At 40.2% G+C, this 13,118-nt stretch overlaps 1 protein-coding gene across 7 annotated transcripts in view; it reads right to left on the minus strand.

Moving 5' to 3' along the window:
• The window catches only part of Utrn (utrophin), a 493,578-nt gene that overhangs the window by 283,744 nt on the left and 196,716 nt on the right, over positions 1–13,118 (minus strand). For all 7 annotated transcript variants that reach the window (XM_021174513.2, XM_029482311.1, XM_029482313.1 and 4 more), the window contains 7 exons: positions 10,299–10,478; positions 8,676–8,804; positions 8,169–8,339; positions 5,831–5,989; positions 5,092–5,229; positions 3,338–3,529; positions 1,758–1,930 (listed from right to left, as the gene is read on the minus strand). In XM_021174513.2, the coding sequence (XP_021030172.1) occupies positions 1,758–1,930; positions 3,338–3,529; positions 5,092–5,229; positions 5,831–5,989; positions 8,169–8,339; positions 8,676–8,804; positions 10,299–10,478 (1,142 nt within the window). The remainder of the gene's footprint in view (positions 1–1,757; positions 1,931–3,337; positions 3,530–5,091; positions 5,230–5,830; positions 5,990–8,168; positions 8,340–8,675; positions 8,805–10,298; positions 10,479–13,118) is intronic.

The following is a 13,118-nucleotide window of genomic DNA, read 5'->3' on the forward strand; positions in this document are numbered from 1 at the left end:
GGTGGTGAAGCTGTGGTACAAAGGCTCCTGAGCTGGGTCCTGAACAGAGGTCATACCAAAATCAAACCCAAGCAACTAAGATTGTTTCCAAGCCATACATTATTATTTCCTCAGACACAGCAAATGTAAGGAATGGATATGTAAGTTTTGTTAACTGTATACAATCATAAAGGAAACAACTATAAGATATAATTTCATAAAACTAAGTTGGCTCTACATCAAAGGGTACAGGCCATTTTGAGTGGCATACAAAAGGCTGTAAATACTCACAAATAAACAAAAATATACATAAATAATATCTTCCAGGTAGAAAAACATTTTTAAACAGTAAGTAGCATTCCCTTGGTTTCAAAGATGAGCCATTACTGGGCACAAAGAACCTTCAAATCCCATTGAGAGCACAGTAAAGAAAAACAACAATGAAGCTATCACTGTAATATTGGAGAAATATTCCTGCCAATAATAGCCAGACTTCTAAAGGAAGGGCGAGTTCATAAATATCCCTGACAGGGTACAGTAGCCAAGTTCATGTTATAATAAAAAGAGAGTTTCAACATCTTGCTTTTTTAATTGTCTTCATGTAATAACCAAGTGCTGTGATTTGAATGTGAAATGTCACCCATAGGCTCGTGTGTTAGAACACATAGTCACCAGCAGGTGGTGCTGTTTGGAGAATCTTTAGAAGACAGAGTCTCACTGGAAGAAACACATAGCTTGGTGGAGACTTTAAGGTTTTATTTTATCCTACTTTCTGTTCTCTCTACACTTCCTGATTGCTGATGAAATGTGTCCAGCCAACCTCCTTCTCCTGTGATCATGTCTTGCCTGTTATGCGAAGTGTGTGTCCTGAAACCATAAACCAGAACAACCCTTCCTTTTTAAGGTGCTTTGATGAACACTTGTGTCACCAATGAAGAAAGTAACTACTATACCAGTTCTAACAAACAAACAAACAACAACAAAAATACACATAGACACACACACATATATATGGATGTATAAAAGAATGTTCACTAACTACACAAAGAGACCATATTATAAATTTACATAGCAACAAAGATCATTAAGGCCTACTTCTTCACTGATTAAACAGTCACATGAATTATAGAGCTAAAAAAATTTTAACCATATGATTCCTTGCTTTTGTATCTGAATACTTGCAATGTATTGCTCTACAGTAAATTCTCTGTTACATGGTATTTTTGTTGTTGTTGTTATTGTTGGGCTATTTCATGTTGTATTTGCATTTAACTACATTCACAGCTACTGGGGGAAAAAAAATCACACTCATTTTTCTTTACTCCTATTTGAAGTCTAAAAACAACAGGAAAAAAAAAAAACTGAAACATCCTATGAAGCAGAAGGTTATAGAGCAGAAAAACTGGGAAGAACCGGCCTGTAGTTATATATGAATTCCAGCTACCTGAAGCTGCTTCTGTTCTTCATTCACATTAATCATGCCGTGTGGGAGAAAGGAACATTAATAAAATCCTTTCTAATTAAAAAGGAGAATTATTTTTATGCTAAAAACTAAAGGTGCCCCCATATCATTAAGGTATTATGTGCTTAATGGCTTTGTGCCTGTGGACACATTTCTCTTTAAGGAATGAAGCTCATCTCTATTTATTAATCATGTCATATTAGAAATACATGAAAAATGGTTTCCGTGATCCTAATGCACACTTGGACTCTTTCAACGCCCCATGAACTGGAACTCATGTGACTTAGAGATAACTATTCACGTAGCTCACACCTACCCTCTCCGATCACTGTACACTCTATTCACTCGGTCCCATTTTGCGTTCAGCTGAGCGAGCATGTCCCTGATCTGAATGGCCTCAGGGCCAGAGGCTTCCACGATGACATCTGGCTGCTTCTCGTGAACAACTGCAATCTGCTCTCCAAGTCTGTCCAGTTGACCTTTGATACTCTGCAAACACATCATTGTACAAAACACCAGAACCACAGATAAGAGTTACATGTATGAGACTCATTTAAAGTAATAGTGGGGCTAATCACTGTTGTGTGTGCAAATGGGGGGATTCTATTTTTTTTTTTAATTTATTTCTTCACTTTACATCCTAATTGCATTCACCCCTCCTCCTGGTGACCCTTGCATGGCTTCTTTCCTCAATCCCACTCCCGTTCTCTTCTGAGAAGGGGGATGCCCCACCTGGGTATCCCCCCACCCTGGTACATCAAGTCACTGCAGGACTAGGTGCATCTTCTCCCACTGAGGTCAGACAATTGTCAAACCAAGCTGCACATCTGTAACATATGGGGGGATGGGGGGGATAGGTCCAGCCCGTGCTTGCTCTTTGTTTGATGGTTCGGTCTTTGGGAGCCCCCAAGGGTCCAGGTTAGTTGCCGCTGTTGGTCTTCTTACGGACTTTTCTATATAAAAATCTCAGAGTCACCAAAATGTGAGGAATACCATCACAATGGTGAATGGGAAGGCACCCTCCTAGATGTTCTGACCGGCTTCAAGGCAGGATACAGGAAAGGTAGCTTTACTAACATACTATGTAGGTGGAAAAAAAAAAAAAAAAGAGGAGACTTACTTCTAGAATTATAGTTTTAAATGCCTAATCACTATAGCTTAAATGAGAAAATAAATTATTGAATCTATCAGAAATAATACAACATCTTTATATAGAAGTACAATCAAATACATGGGGAAAAAAACTTTCAAAGAACTCAAAATGTTAACTTGCAATCAATACGCAATTCCACAACGGGGCAACTAGCCAATCTCGAATCAATATGGATGACCTGACATCATTGGACACAAATGACAATCGAGTTTACATCAGATTAAAATGAGATCTCTGCTGTTGCAAATAAATGTGCATTCATAAGAGTCCAGACCTAGATGCTTTTTAAATTGAAAAGAAAAAAAATGCTGCATCCTACCAGGGAATACAGTAAAATCTCACTATTTATACACTTTTGTTGCTAATTTGGAGTAATCAAAGATTTGGATTATCTAAGTAAGTAAGTGCAACAGCAACTTCCATCTGAGCACGGCAATCGTGACTGTAATCTCAGCTCTCCACAGGCAAGGAGAGGAGGGGAGCATCCAATTAGCCTGGGCTATCTAAGGAAGCCCTGTCTTTAAAAAAAAGAGGGGAAAGGAAAAAAGAAAAGAAGGGAGGGAAGGAGGGAAAAGGTTAAAACAGAGGAGGAAAGAGAGAAAGAGGGAGGGAAGAAGAGAGGGAGGGGGAGGAGGAAGAGAAGGGGAGGGAAAAGGCAAAAACAGGAAGAGACAGAGATTGGCCTTGTTTCTGTACATTTTCTATTAACAATGGCAACTGACATTCAGCACTTGGGTTTTTACCTTCAGAGAGTCTTCCTGGAAAGAGAAGTCTTTGTAGACAGTGGTGTTTAGCTCAGGCATATTAAGTGATAATTCAATGTCATCCAGAGTGAGTAAAATTTTATTAATTTCAACCAGATAATCTGCAGGGAGGGCTGATGATGTAATTCCAGAAGAAACTGGACTTGTTTTTCTCTGCTGGATAGGGATTGTCTATTAAAAAATTCAAAAAAATATTAATGCAGGTATGTTAAAACCTCCCCCATGAAAGTAACAACAAATTGGGGGTGGGAGGTTGAAGAATCCCAGAATGTCAACCAAAGTTGTAAGGAACACAAGTCAGGTGATTATGATCAAAACACACTATGTATGTGCACAAAATGTCACAATGAAACCATTATCACACAATTAATAAGTGCTAATAAAAATAACATTCAATATAAGTTTTCTTCTTTTAAATCTTCATTGCTACAGAAACTCCACAAGCTGCTTCAGTTTTCATCAGCAGTCTGCCACTTTCATGCCAAAAGGCAACCTCAGGACCACTGCCCACCCACTGAGGAAGGGTCTTTCATTGGTCTCATGGCTAGAGCTCACCAATTAGGCAAGAATGCTTGGTCAACAGAGCCCTAGGATCCTCCTGTCTGCCACTCCAGCACTGGGATCACAGCACTGTGCCACCATGCTTAACATTTTTACATAAACCGAGACTAGAGACTGAACTAAGACAGCTCAGGTCCTCATGCTTGTGAGACACACACTTCCCAGACCACTATCCTCAGTCCAAAGCCTAATCGTTGTGAGTCCTGCTTCACACGATGTAATGAACAGGAAAATAGCTGAGGATGGTAATGAAGCTTCCTCCTTCTACACAGACGGGCTATTTTTTAAGAGGACAAACTAAGAAGGGAAATGGGGAAAGTGGACAACGCCAATGGCAACTTCCATTGGATCATACAACAAGGCACATGCAGTCAGAGACAGCTAGTAGACAGCAAGCCAAGGCATAGGACTCCACTCAGATTCCAAAGTGATCAAATAAAACTCATTCCAGAAAGAACTACCAAAGAATAGAGCCCTGGGGAACGGCATCACTTAAAACACCACAAGGATATTACTCTTGCCGTATTTTCAATGTCTGCAGATGCACAGTTGAAAAAGAGGAACACAGAGGCTTCTGGGACAACCCCTACCTCCACCCTACCCCTAAAAAATTAATAGCCTAAAAAGGTAGCCATCAAAGAGAAGTTTTGAAAACTCTGATAAGGATGCTGAAATGAAGCTCTCCACAACTGATGGCTTCTGGCAAGTGTGGGGAAGGACTCAGTTTCCCTTTCTCATTGGGACTAGACCATGCACAAGTAAGTTTAACACAAAATGGACTGAGGGTCTTTTCCCTCCTCTTCTCTCCCCTCTCTTCCTCTCTTCCTCTCTCCCTCTCCCCCCCTCCTCCCCTTGTCTTTGTTTTTGTTTTGTTTTGTTTTATTTTATTTTTACATTTAAGGGAGCAGACATGGGAGGACTGGGAAGTGTGTGTGATCAGAGTGCATGATGGGAAATTCCCAAATAACCTATAATATACACCAGGAATAGGATCCAATCCTAACTCCAAAAAATAAACAGTAATTAAACTTAAAAAGACAGTGAGGGGGAAATATATAACTTCCCTAAATGATTTGCTTGAATATTGCTTGTGTCTTTAAATATTACATCCCCAGCCTGGATGGTACAACTGGGTAAGTTATTTCTTTGCTGTGGAGACCACAGCAACCTACCTTGATTTTGTTGTAACGCGTATGCAAAAGTAACAACTGCAAGCGGATCTTTTCTTTCTTACTGTCCTCCATAGGTTCATGTAACAAATGCTCCCCTCTTTGTAGAACATCCTCAATCTGGGCTTGCTCCTCATCCATCTAAATATTTAAAGAAAGAAAATTACTGAAAACAAAAATGCACAGACAAACTTAGTACTCTCTATTGTTCAGTGTAAGAACTATGCTGAGACAGACAGGGCAGTGTGGGTCAAGCCACATCGGCCTGAATGACACAACTGCTCTTGATTTCCTTCAAATACTTTATATTGGAAAATCAAATATCCCAAAGCTAATTTATCAAAACGTATCTAATGATTACAGCTAGTCAGGAAGGAGGGGGTGGAGCTGCTACTGTGACTGCACCTTCTCCTCCTCCTCCTGCCCTTCCTCTTTCTCCTGTTGCTCTTCATCATCATCATCATCATCATCACCACCACCATTAGTGTTTGTTTCTTGTAGCCCAGGCTATCCTCATACTTGCTCTATAGCTAGAGAAGATCAGGAACTTGCACTTCTCCTGCATCTGCCTCCCAATGTTGGGATTAGATGAGCGTTGTGGGTGAACTTCAAGCATTGCATGAGTTACCTGACAGCTTCTGGATTACTTCAGTTACACGTGGTGGGTCAAGCAAATAAATCCATATTGCTAAGGAGAGGAAAAAAAAAAAAAAAACGAGGGTAGGGGTTGCAGACCACCTACCTTCTCATCGTTATTGGGGTCCAAGTGCTTTTCTACAACTTTCAACATGTTTTCTATGTCTTGTTCTAAGTTTTCCAAGTCAGAGAAAGACTCAGCAGCTTCAACAGTTCCAGCAGGGTCCAAGCCTTGGTAGGATGAAGGGTCCTGACCAATCAGCATCTAGGGAAGGAAAAGAGGCTTCTGAGACTTGATTTTCCAAAATCATCTCAAGTGGCAGGGTCACAGCAGAAACCAGCATTTATCTGAAATGACTTCAAGGTCATTCATCATAGAGCAATGACTTAGGGCAACCTGGGCATACTCGACCTGCTCATTTTTCAACCTGGAGCCAGGAATGTAAAGTGCATTCCGTTCCCTGTGGCTGCTTCGAGCACAGTAGGGCAGATGCCAAGGTGAACATCCTACAGGGACGTGATGTGAATCGTCCCTGCCACAAGCCATGAAAGAAACAATGGCCAGTCCTCACTCTAGGGTGCAAGGAGACCCTAGAGAACGCCTCCCATACATGCCTACCAAGAAGAACGCCCCTTGAGTGTTTTAATAACAGAGCCTCAAAAAGATTTGTATTTCCAAATGCCACATTTTCACATCTATAGAGAAAAAAGATTACATTTGGGAAAATAAATGTAAAAATGGCAATTTTAATAAAAATAAATGAAGAAAACATCCAGCATCTATGAAGAAGGTAGCATTCTCACTTCTTAACCTGCACAGATTTTCCACTAGCCCCTGCTGAAAGTGTTTGGAACAGCCCTCCACACCCTCTGCAAAAATTCAATGGATTCTAAAATCCGATACCAGCAGAATAGTAAGAGATGAGCCAGCAGATACAAATAAGATGATTTTAACAAAGACAACATTCCCAAGTGCCCAATATTCATAAAGTTAACCTAGCAAATTATAACAGCCCATAGAACATTACTATTAAAATCCATTTCAAGGGAGCATGTACAGAATGCTATAATTTTTTTTATATTTTGGAATCATGCATCAGTGAGTAAAAATTGTTAAGCAACAGAATGGTTTGCAAAGGTCATTTGAAGGACAATGCTAATTTTCTTTATTATTTCTCTTAGCCCCGTACTTTAAAAAACCTCCCATGAGCCGGGCGTGGTGGCGCACACCTTTAATCCCAGCACTCGGGAGGCAGAGGCAGGCGGATTTCTGAGTTCGAGGCCAGCCTGGTCTACAAAGTGAGTTCCAGGACAGCCAGGGCTATACAGAGAAACCCTGTCTCAAAAAACAAAAAGCAAACAAAAACAAAAAACAAAAAAAAACTCCGATGAATCTATTTAAACAAATAAAATGGAATTAAGTCATACAGTAAGGAAACAAAGCCAAGATTAAAGAAGACAAATGCTCAAGGAAGGTCTGACTGTATTGTTTTAAGTCGTGAATAATTATATGCTGGGGCATAGAAAAAAGTGTATCCCACTATACCAGATATTTTAAGTTAAAACAAAGTTAGATAAAACTTACTTCCTGCACACATATAAAACAAACGATCTTTTCTCTTTGTTATTTCAATAGATAACTGCCAAGAGGTTCAATTAACTAATTCTTTAAAGTGCCACCAGATGTGCACAGATGAGATTATATTAAACACTCAGCATCCTGCGATCCCTCAGCATGGGCATCTCAGGTCCACCGCTCTCCCTCTGAGCTGAGAAAATGCTTGCATCGTTTCCATCTCACATTTACTAAAGCTCCATCTGTGCTAGGCCTTGAGAACTCTACAGTAAAGCTTTTCTCCTGCTCCTCTCTTAAAATAAAGAATGACGGGGGGGGGGGAATGGGAAAGATACAGGGGGAGCTGAAAAAATAATAACATAGTAGCATAGACACCATTTAGTAATGATAGCTGTTATTTATGACCCTTCTTTTGATAAAGCGTTTTCAAATTAGTAAATTCAGAAAGTTTCCCCGTGAACTACAAACTGTGAGTCTATAACTTATCACATTTAAATCTGTCAACATATAAACACATACACACACATGTATTGTCTATAAACACATACACACACATGTATTTTCTATAAATACATACATTAAAGGGATGCATTTAAGATCAGGAATTGATAATCATGTGTCAGTTGGGAAATGATTTATTTCTATTCTCTTTCCATCCCGACTGTCACTAGCTCTGAAGCCTGTCCTGGGTGAGTTATTTACTAAACAATATTTTCTTATATCAACAATCACACATAAGTAACAGCAGTTGCTTTGCCAAACAGTTATTAAAATTCATTTAAAAATTAATAGGCTTGAACAAAATGATCTACCATTTATACATAAACCATGGGGAGAAATGGCATCCTATACAAATGCAAGCACTCACTTGGGCACTCTTTATGTGCTGGGACACCTTTTCAAAGTTCCTGCTCAGCTCGGCTAGTTTTGGTTCCACGAGTTCCCTGCTGGTGCTTCCACGAGCATTCACCAAGATGATGGCTTGTTCCTGAACATTCTCAACCTGGAGGCTGGCATCATCCAATTCAGACAGTAAACGCTGAGAGTAAAAGGAAGGAGGGAAGAAGGGAGGGAGGAAGAAGGGAGGGAGGGAGGGAGGGAAGGAGGGAGGGAGGGAGGGAGGGAGGGAGGGAGAGAGAAGAATATTATTCCAAGCACACAAGATGCTTACTATGAATTAAAGGCATTCGAAATAAACATCTGAGATTGCTAGGAAGACTCTCAGCACCAGAGGATGTGGTGGTCGTAGAAACCCATGGCCATCTTGGTTTCTCCCACCGAAAAGCAAACTGCTTAAGAACACCATGCACGCTGCTGACAGCACACGGCACAAGAGAACAGCAAATTAGCCTGCGGGACTCATGAGGCTGACTACCTTCACAATTTCTTCCTGTTTACTCGCTGGTTTCTTTTCGATCTCATCCAGCAGAGCTTCTGCTTGGTAGAGCCAGGTACTGATGTGAGCGACGTGTCCATCAAATAGCTCCAGCTGGTTTTGATGGTTCTGCAAAGGAGTAAGATGGTGCTAATGAGCTTTAAATGAAATAGTAAGATGGCAATCTTAGTAGAGATTGAAGAGGCCATCAAAGAGCACGCTGCATGTCACACAATCGTGTCAACAAAGAACTAAGTTTGCTACATACTTTCACTTGGTTTGCTTTGGTTTGGGGTTATTTTGGAGGGAGGGGCGACTGCTTTACAGTTCTGCAGACTGAGCATAGGGCCTCATACACTGCGCAACTGAATATAACCCCAGGCCTCTTCTTTCTTTTTATTTTAAATTGTTTAGGCTATCCTTAAATTTACTATATAGCCCAAGAAGATCTTCAAGTTGTGATCCTCCTGCCTCAGTCATCCAAGTAGCAGGTTTACAAGCCTGTGCTACCAGGTGTGACTATTTTGAGGGGAGACGGGGTATTGGGTTTGGGGGGGGTTGTTTTTTGGTGTTTTTGAGACAGAGCCTTGCTATGTAGATTGATCTTTATCATTAGAGACTCTTGTTTTGGTCTCTTAAATTCTGGGATTACAGGTATGTATCACCATGGCCAGCTTTAGCTATGCTTTTCTCTCTACATTGGTATGTGGTGATGTATTACATTACAGAATTTGCATAAAGTTATAAGAGTAATGTGTCATGGACTAGAATATAAACCTCTGATCAATCAAGACCTAAGCACATGAGCTTCTCTGCCCTGTATATCCTAACTGATTTGAAAAAAAAAAAATCCCAAACAGATCACTCATTCTTATATCTATGCCTATCCATTACTGGGGAATTAACTGAGTTAAAGTCCTATCTGATGTATTAGAATAAAGTAATAACTTATAAATTATAACTCTCACTTCAGAGATTGGGGCTGCCATATGTTAATCATTGGTAGACGTGGCCAGGAAACACGATGAAAGTGGAATGGTTATAATTAAAAGAAAATAATAGGGTGTTTAACATATTGTTATATAATACCACTACACATTTTGTCATTTAATTATTATAAAATCATACAAGGTAGAAATTATAATAACGCCCATTTTGTAGATGAGAAAAAGAAAGAATAGAGTTTGTAAGTAACTTCACTGAGGTAGTAGTCAAGAATTTTACAGGCAGCAATGTCTGGGATAACCCTTTATCTGTGCTAGTATATAACTAAGACACTGTGAAGACTGTGTGTATATAAGTATACATTTATACATACATGTACATATGTATGTGTAAATTATATATTATGATTATACTAGTAAATACTCTTATCATTAAAACAAAACTACGTTTACTAAAATATTAAGTAACATGGCCCCTCTGTTTGGCATGAATATTTTACTTTTATAAGAGGTACTATAAATTCTTCCTTTTGGAACCTTTTCAATAGAAAAATAAAATAATCAACCTAAAGCACAGCGAAGCAAAGCAGACACACAGCGCTCTCATGAGGGCCGCATGCTTTCCAATGCAGCTACTTAGAGAAGACATCCCCAATGGCCGGCGTGTTCTGCATCTTACCAGCAAGGTGTTGCACCAATCTTCGGTCCACGTCCGCACTCGGCTCCATCCAGCATTGAGCACACAGAGGTTCTCTTCCAGAACAGACTCACTGCCCAAGACCAGGTGCTGAAGGGCAGCACTACTCTCTGTAATGCCATTTAAGTCAACTTTCCTCTTTTCCAGATCCTTGAGAATATTCTAAAAGAAAAAACGCACTTGACTTTCAGAACACACTAACATTTACCTAACCTTAGGTATTGTGGTTTGTTCTTTAGCTTTTTTTTTTCCAGCAATAACGAGTCAATGGTTTCTAGATAACTTGCAATGCCTTAAAGGTTTATAAAACTCAACTCTCTGACACATTGCAACTCTCAAACCATAAAAAAACTGAAATGGTTAAGTAAGTGAATCTGAAAAGACATAAGAAATTCAGATGGGCCTTCCTTCTCGAGTTTCATGTGTTTTTCAAATTGTATCTTGGGTATTCTAAGCTTCTGGGCTAATATCCACTTATCAGTGAGTGCATATCATGTGAGTTCTTTTGTGATAGGGTTATCTCACTCAGGATGATATCCTCCAGATCTATCCATTTGCCTAAGAATTTCATAAATTTATTGTTTTTAATAGCTGAGAAGACCAGTGTGGATACTTCATTCCTCCTTAGAATGGGGAACAAAATGCCCATGGAGGGAGTTACAGAGACAAAGTTTTGAGCTGAGATGTAAGGACACTACCCCACCTGGGGATCCATCACATAAACAGCCACCAAACCAAGACACTACTGCATATGCCAGCAAGATTTTGCTGAAGGGACCCTGATATAGCTGTCTCTTGTGAGGCTATGCCAGTGCCTGGCAAATACAGAAGTAGATGCTCACAGTCATCTATTGAATGGAACACAGGACCCTCAATGGAGGAGCTAGAGAAAGTATCCAAGGAGCTGAAGGTGTCTGCAACCTTATAGGAGGAACAACAATATGAACTAACCAGTAACCCCCAGAGCTGTGTTTCTAGCTGCATATGTAGCAGAGGATGGCCTAGTCGGCCATCAATGGGAGGAGAGGCCCTTGGTCTTGTAAAGATCATATGCCCCAGTACAGGGTAACGCCAGGGCCAGGAAGCAGGAGTGGATGGGTTGTGGAGCAGGGTGGGGGAGGGTATAAGGGACTTTAGGAATAGCATTTGAAATGTAAATGAAGAAAATATTTAATTAAAAAAAAGAAATATTACACATGTCCTGAGACGTGAGTGATGATACTAATGTTAAATATTAAAAATGAAAATAAAGAAAGAAATTCAGATGGGAAATACAGCTTAAGTAAAACAAAGGAGAACCAGGAAAACAGAAGCTGTGAACATCAGCTTCATGCCATGCAGTGGGAACACTCCAGGAGGGAAAATGGCCCCGGGACTCACACACAAGTGAAGGTTCACCAGGAAAGTGCACATTCACAGAAATTCAAATCATGCTGAAAATGCAAACTATCCTGAAATGACATATGGAAACACCCATGGTCACCTTACTCCTCAACTGTTGCTCCTCCTTTTTCAAAACATACTTTTCAGATTTCTGTTTACTTAAGTATACGTGTGTGAGTTCATTTAGGTGTGCATGTGTGTATGTGTATGCCCTTGAGGATGGAGGTGTGCGTGTGCCCTTGAGGACCACCAGATGTTCCAGACCTAAAGCTACACTCTGAGATTGGGTCCTCAAAATGAAAGCCGGGTCTTCTGCAAGAGCAGCAAGTGCTCTTAGCCACTGAGCCACCTCCCCGTGGTACAGGTTCTTAAATCAACGTTTAAAGAAATCACTTCAAGGAATTCAAGTTCTTATGTGAACACTGCTGAAAATCACATTTCTGAATGGGTACAAATGGCAAACCCACAAGGGAGTCAAGGCTGAAACACTGCCTTGGTCATGACATTTAGAGACGCATTTGAAAGGCAGTCGGGTATTTCCTGCTCTTACTCTTCTTCCCCAAAATGAGAGGAAAAGTCTATTACAAATGAACTCTGTGTAGTTCAGACTTCCTGCACTCCTTCAGTGGTTCTGTAGTAACTGACTAAAATTGGCTGGAAGAACCATAAAAAATAACAACTACAGACAAGTAATTAAGTTTAAATAATACATACACAAGTCTGGTGGGTTTTATGGTAAAAAGTGTTTAAAATAATATTGAATGTATGGAATAAATTTCCCACTTACATTCACAAATAAAAACACCACTTAAATTCTGCATTTAAATATTGCATATAATATTTAATTTATGAAACTAAAATGTCTTCTAAATCGTTAATGGTTTTAAATCTAAAAAACGCATCATTGAAAAGGTGGGCAATCACCAAAGAGCATACATGGCCTAGACCTGGGTACCTGCATGTATGTAGCAGATGTACAGCCTGATCTTCATGTGGGTCTCATAACAACGAGAGCCGGGGCTATCCCTGACTCTGTTGCCTCCTATGGATCCTGTTCCCCTAACTGGGCAGCCTTGCCTGGCCTCAGTGGGAGAGGATGTGCCTAGTCCTGCAGTGCCCCAGTATGTTAGTACCCAGAAGGGAGCCTCCTCCTTCTCAGAGGAAAAGGGTAGGGGAATAAGAGAAGGGGTTGGGGGGGGGGCTACAATCAGGATATAAAGTAAATAAATAAATAAGCTAATAGAAAAAGAAAAGGTGGGTGGCTATGCTCCACATCAACGTTCCTCCCACCCCACTGAGGGGAAAGTGCTGGCTGCTTCCTAGATGCCACCCTAACTATGTCAGATCTGTAAAACAATTAGTTGGGAACTCAAGGTTATATATTTCACAAGCTTACCACTATTTATAGTCTATCTTCAA

The sequence above is a fragment of the Mus caroli genome, chromosome 10, assembly GCF_900094665.2.
Source record: "Mus caroli chromosome 10, CAROLI_EIJ_v1.1, whole genome shotgun sequence".
Taxonomy (NCBI): Eukaryota; Metazoa; Chordata; class Mammalia; order Rodentia; family Muridae; genus Mus; species Mus caroli.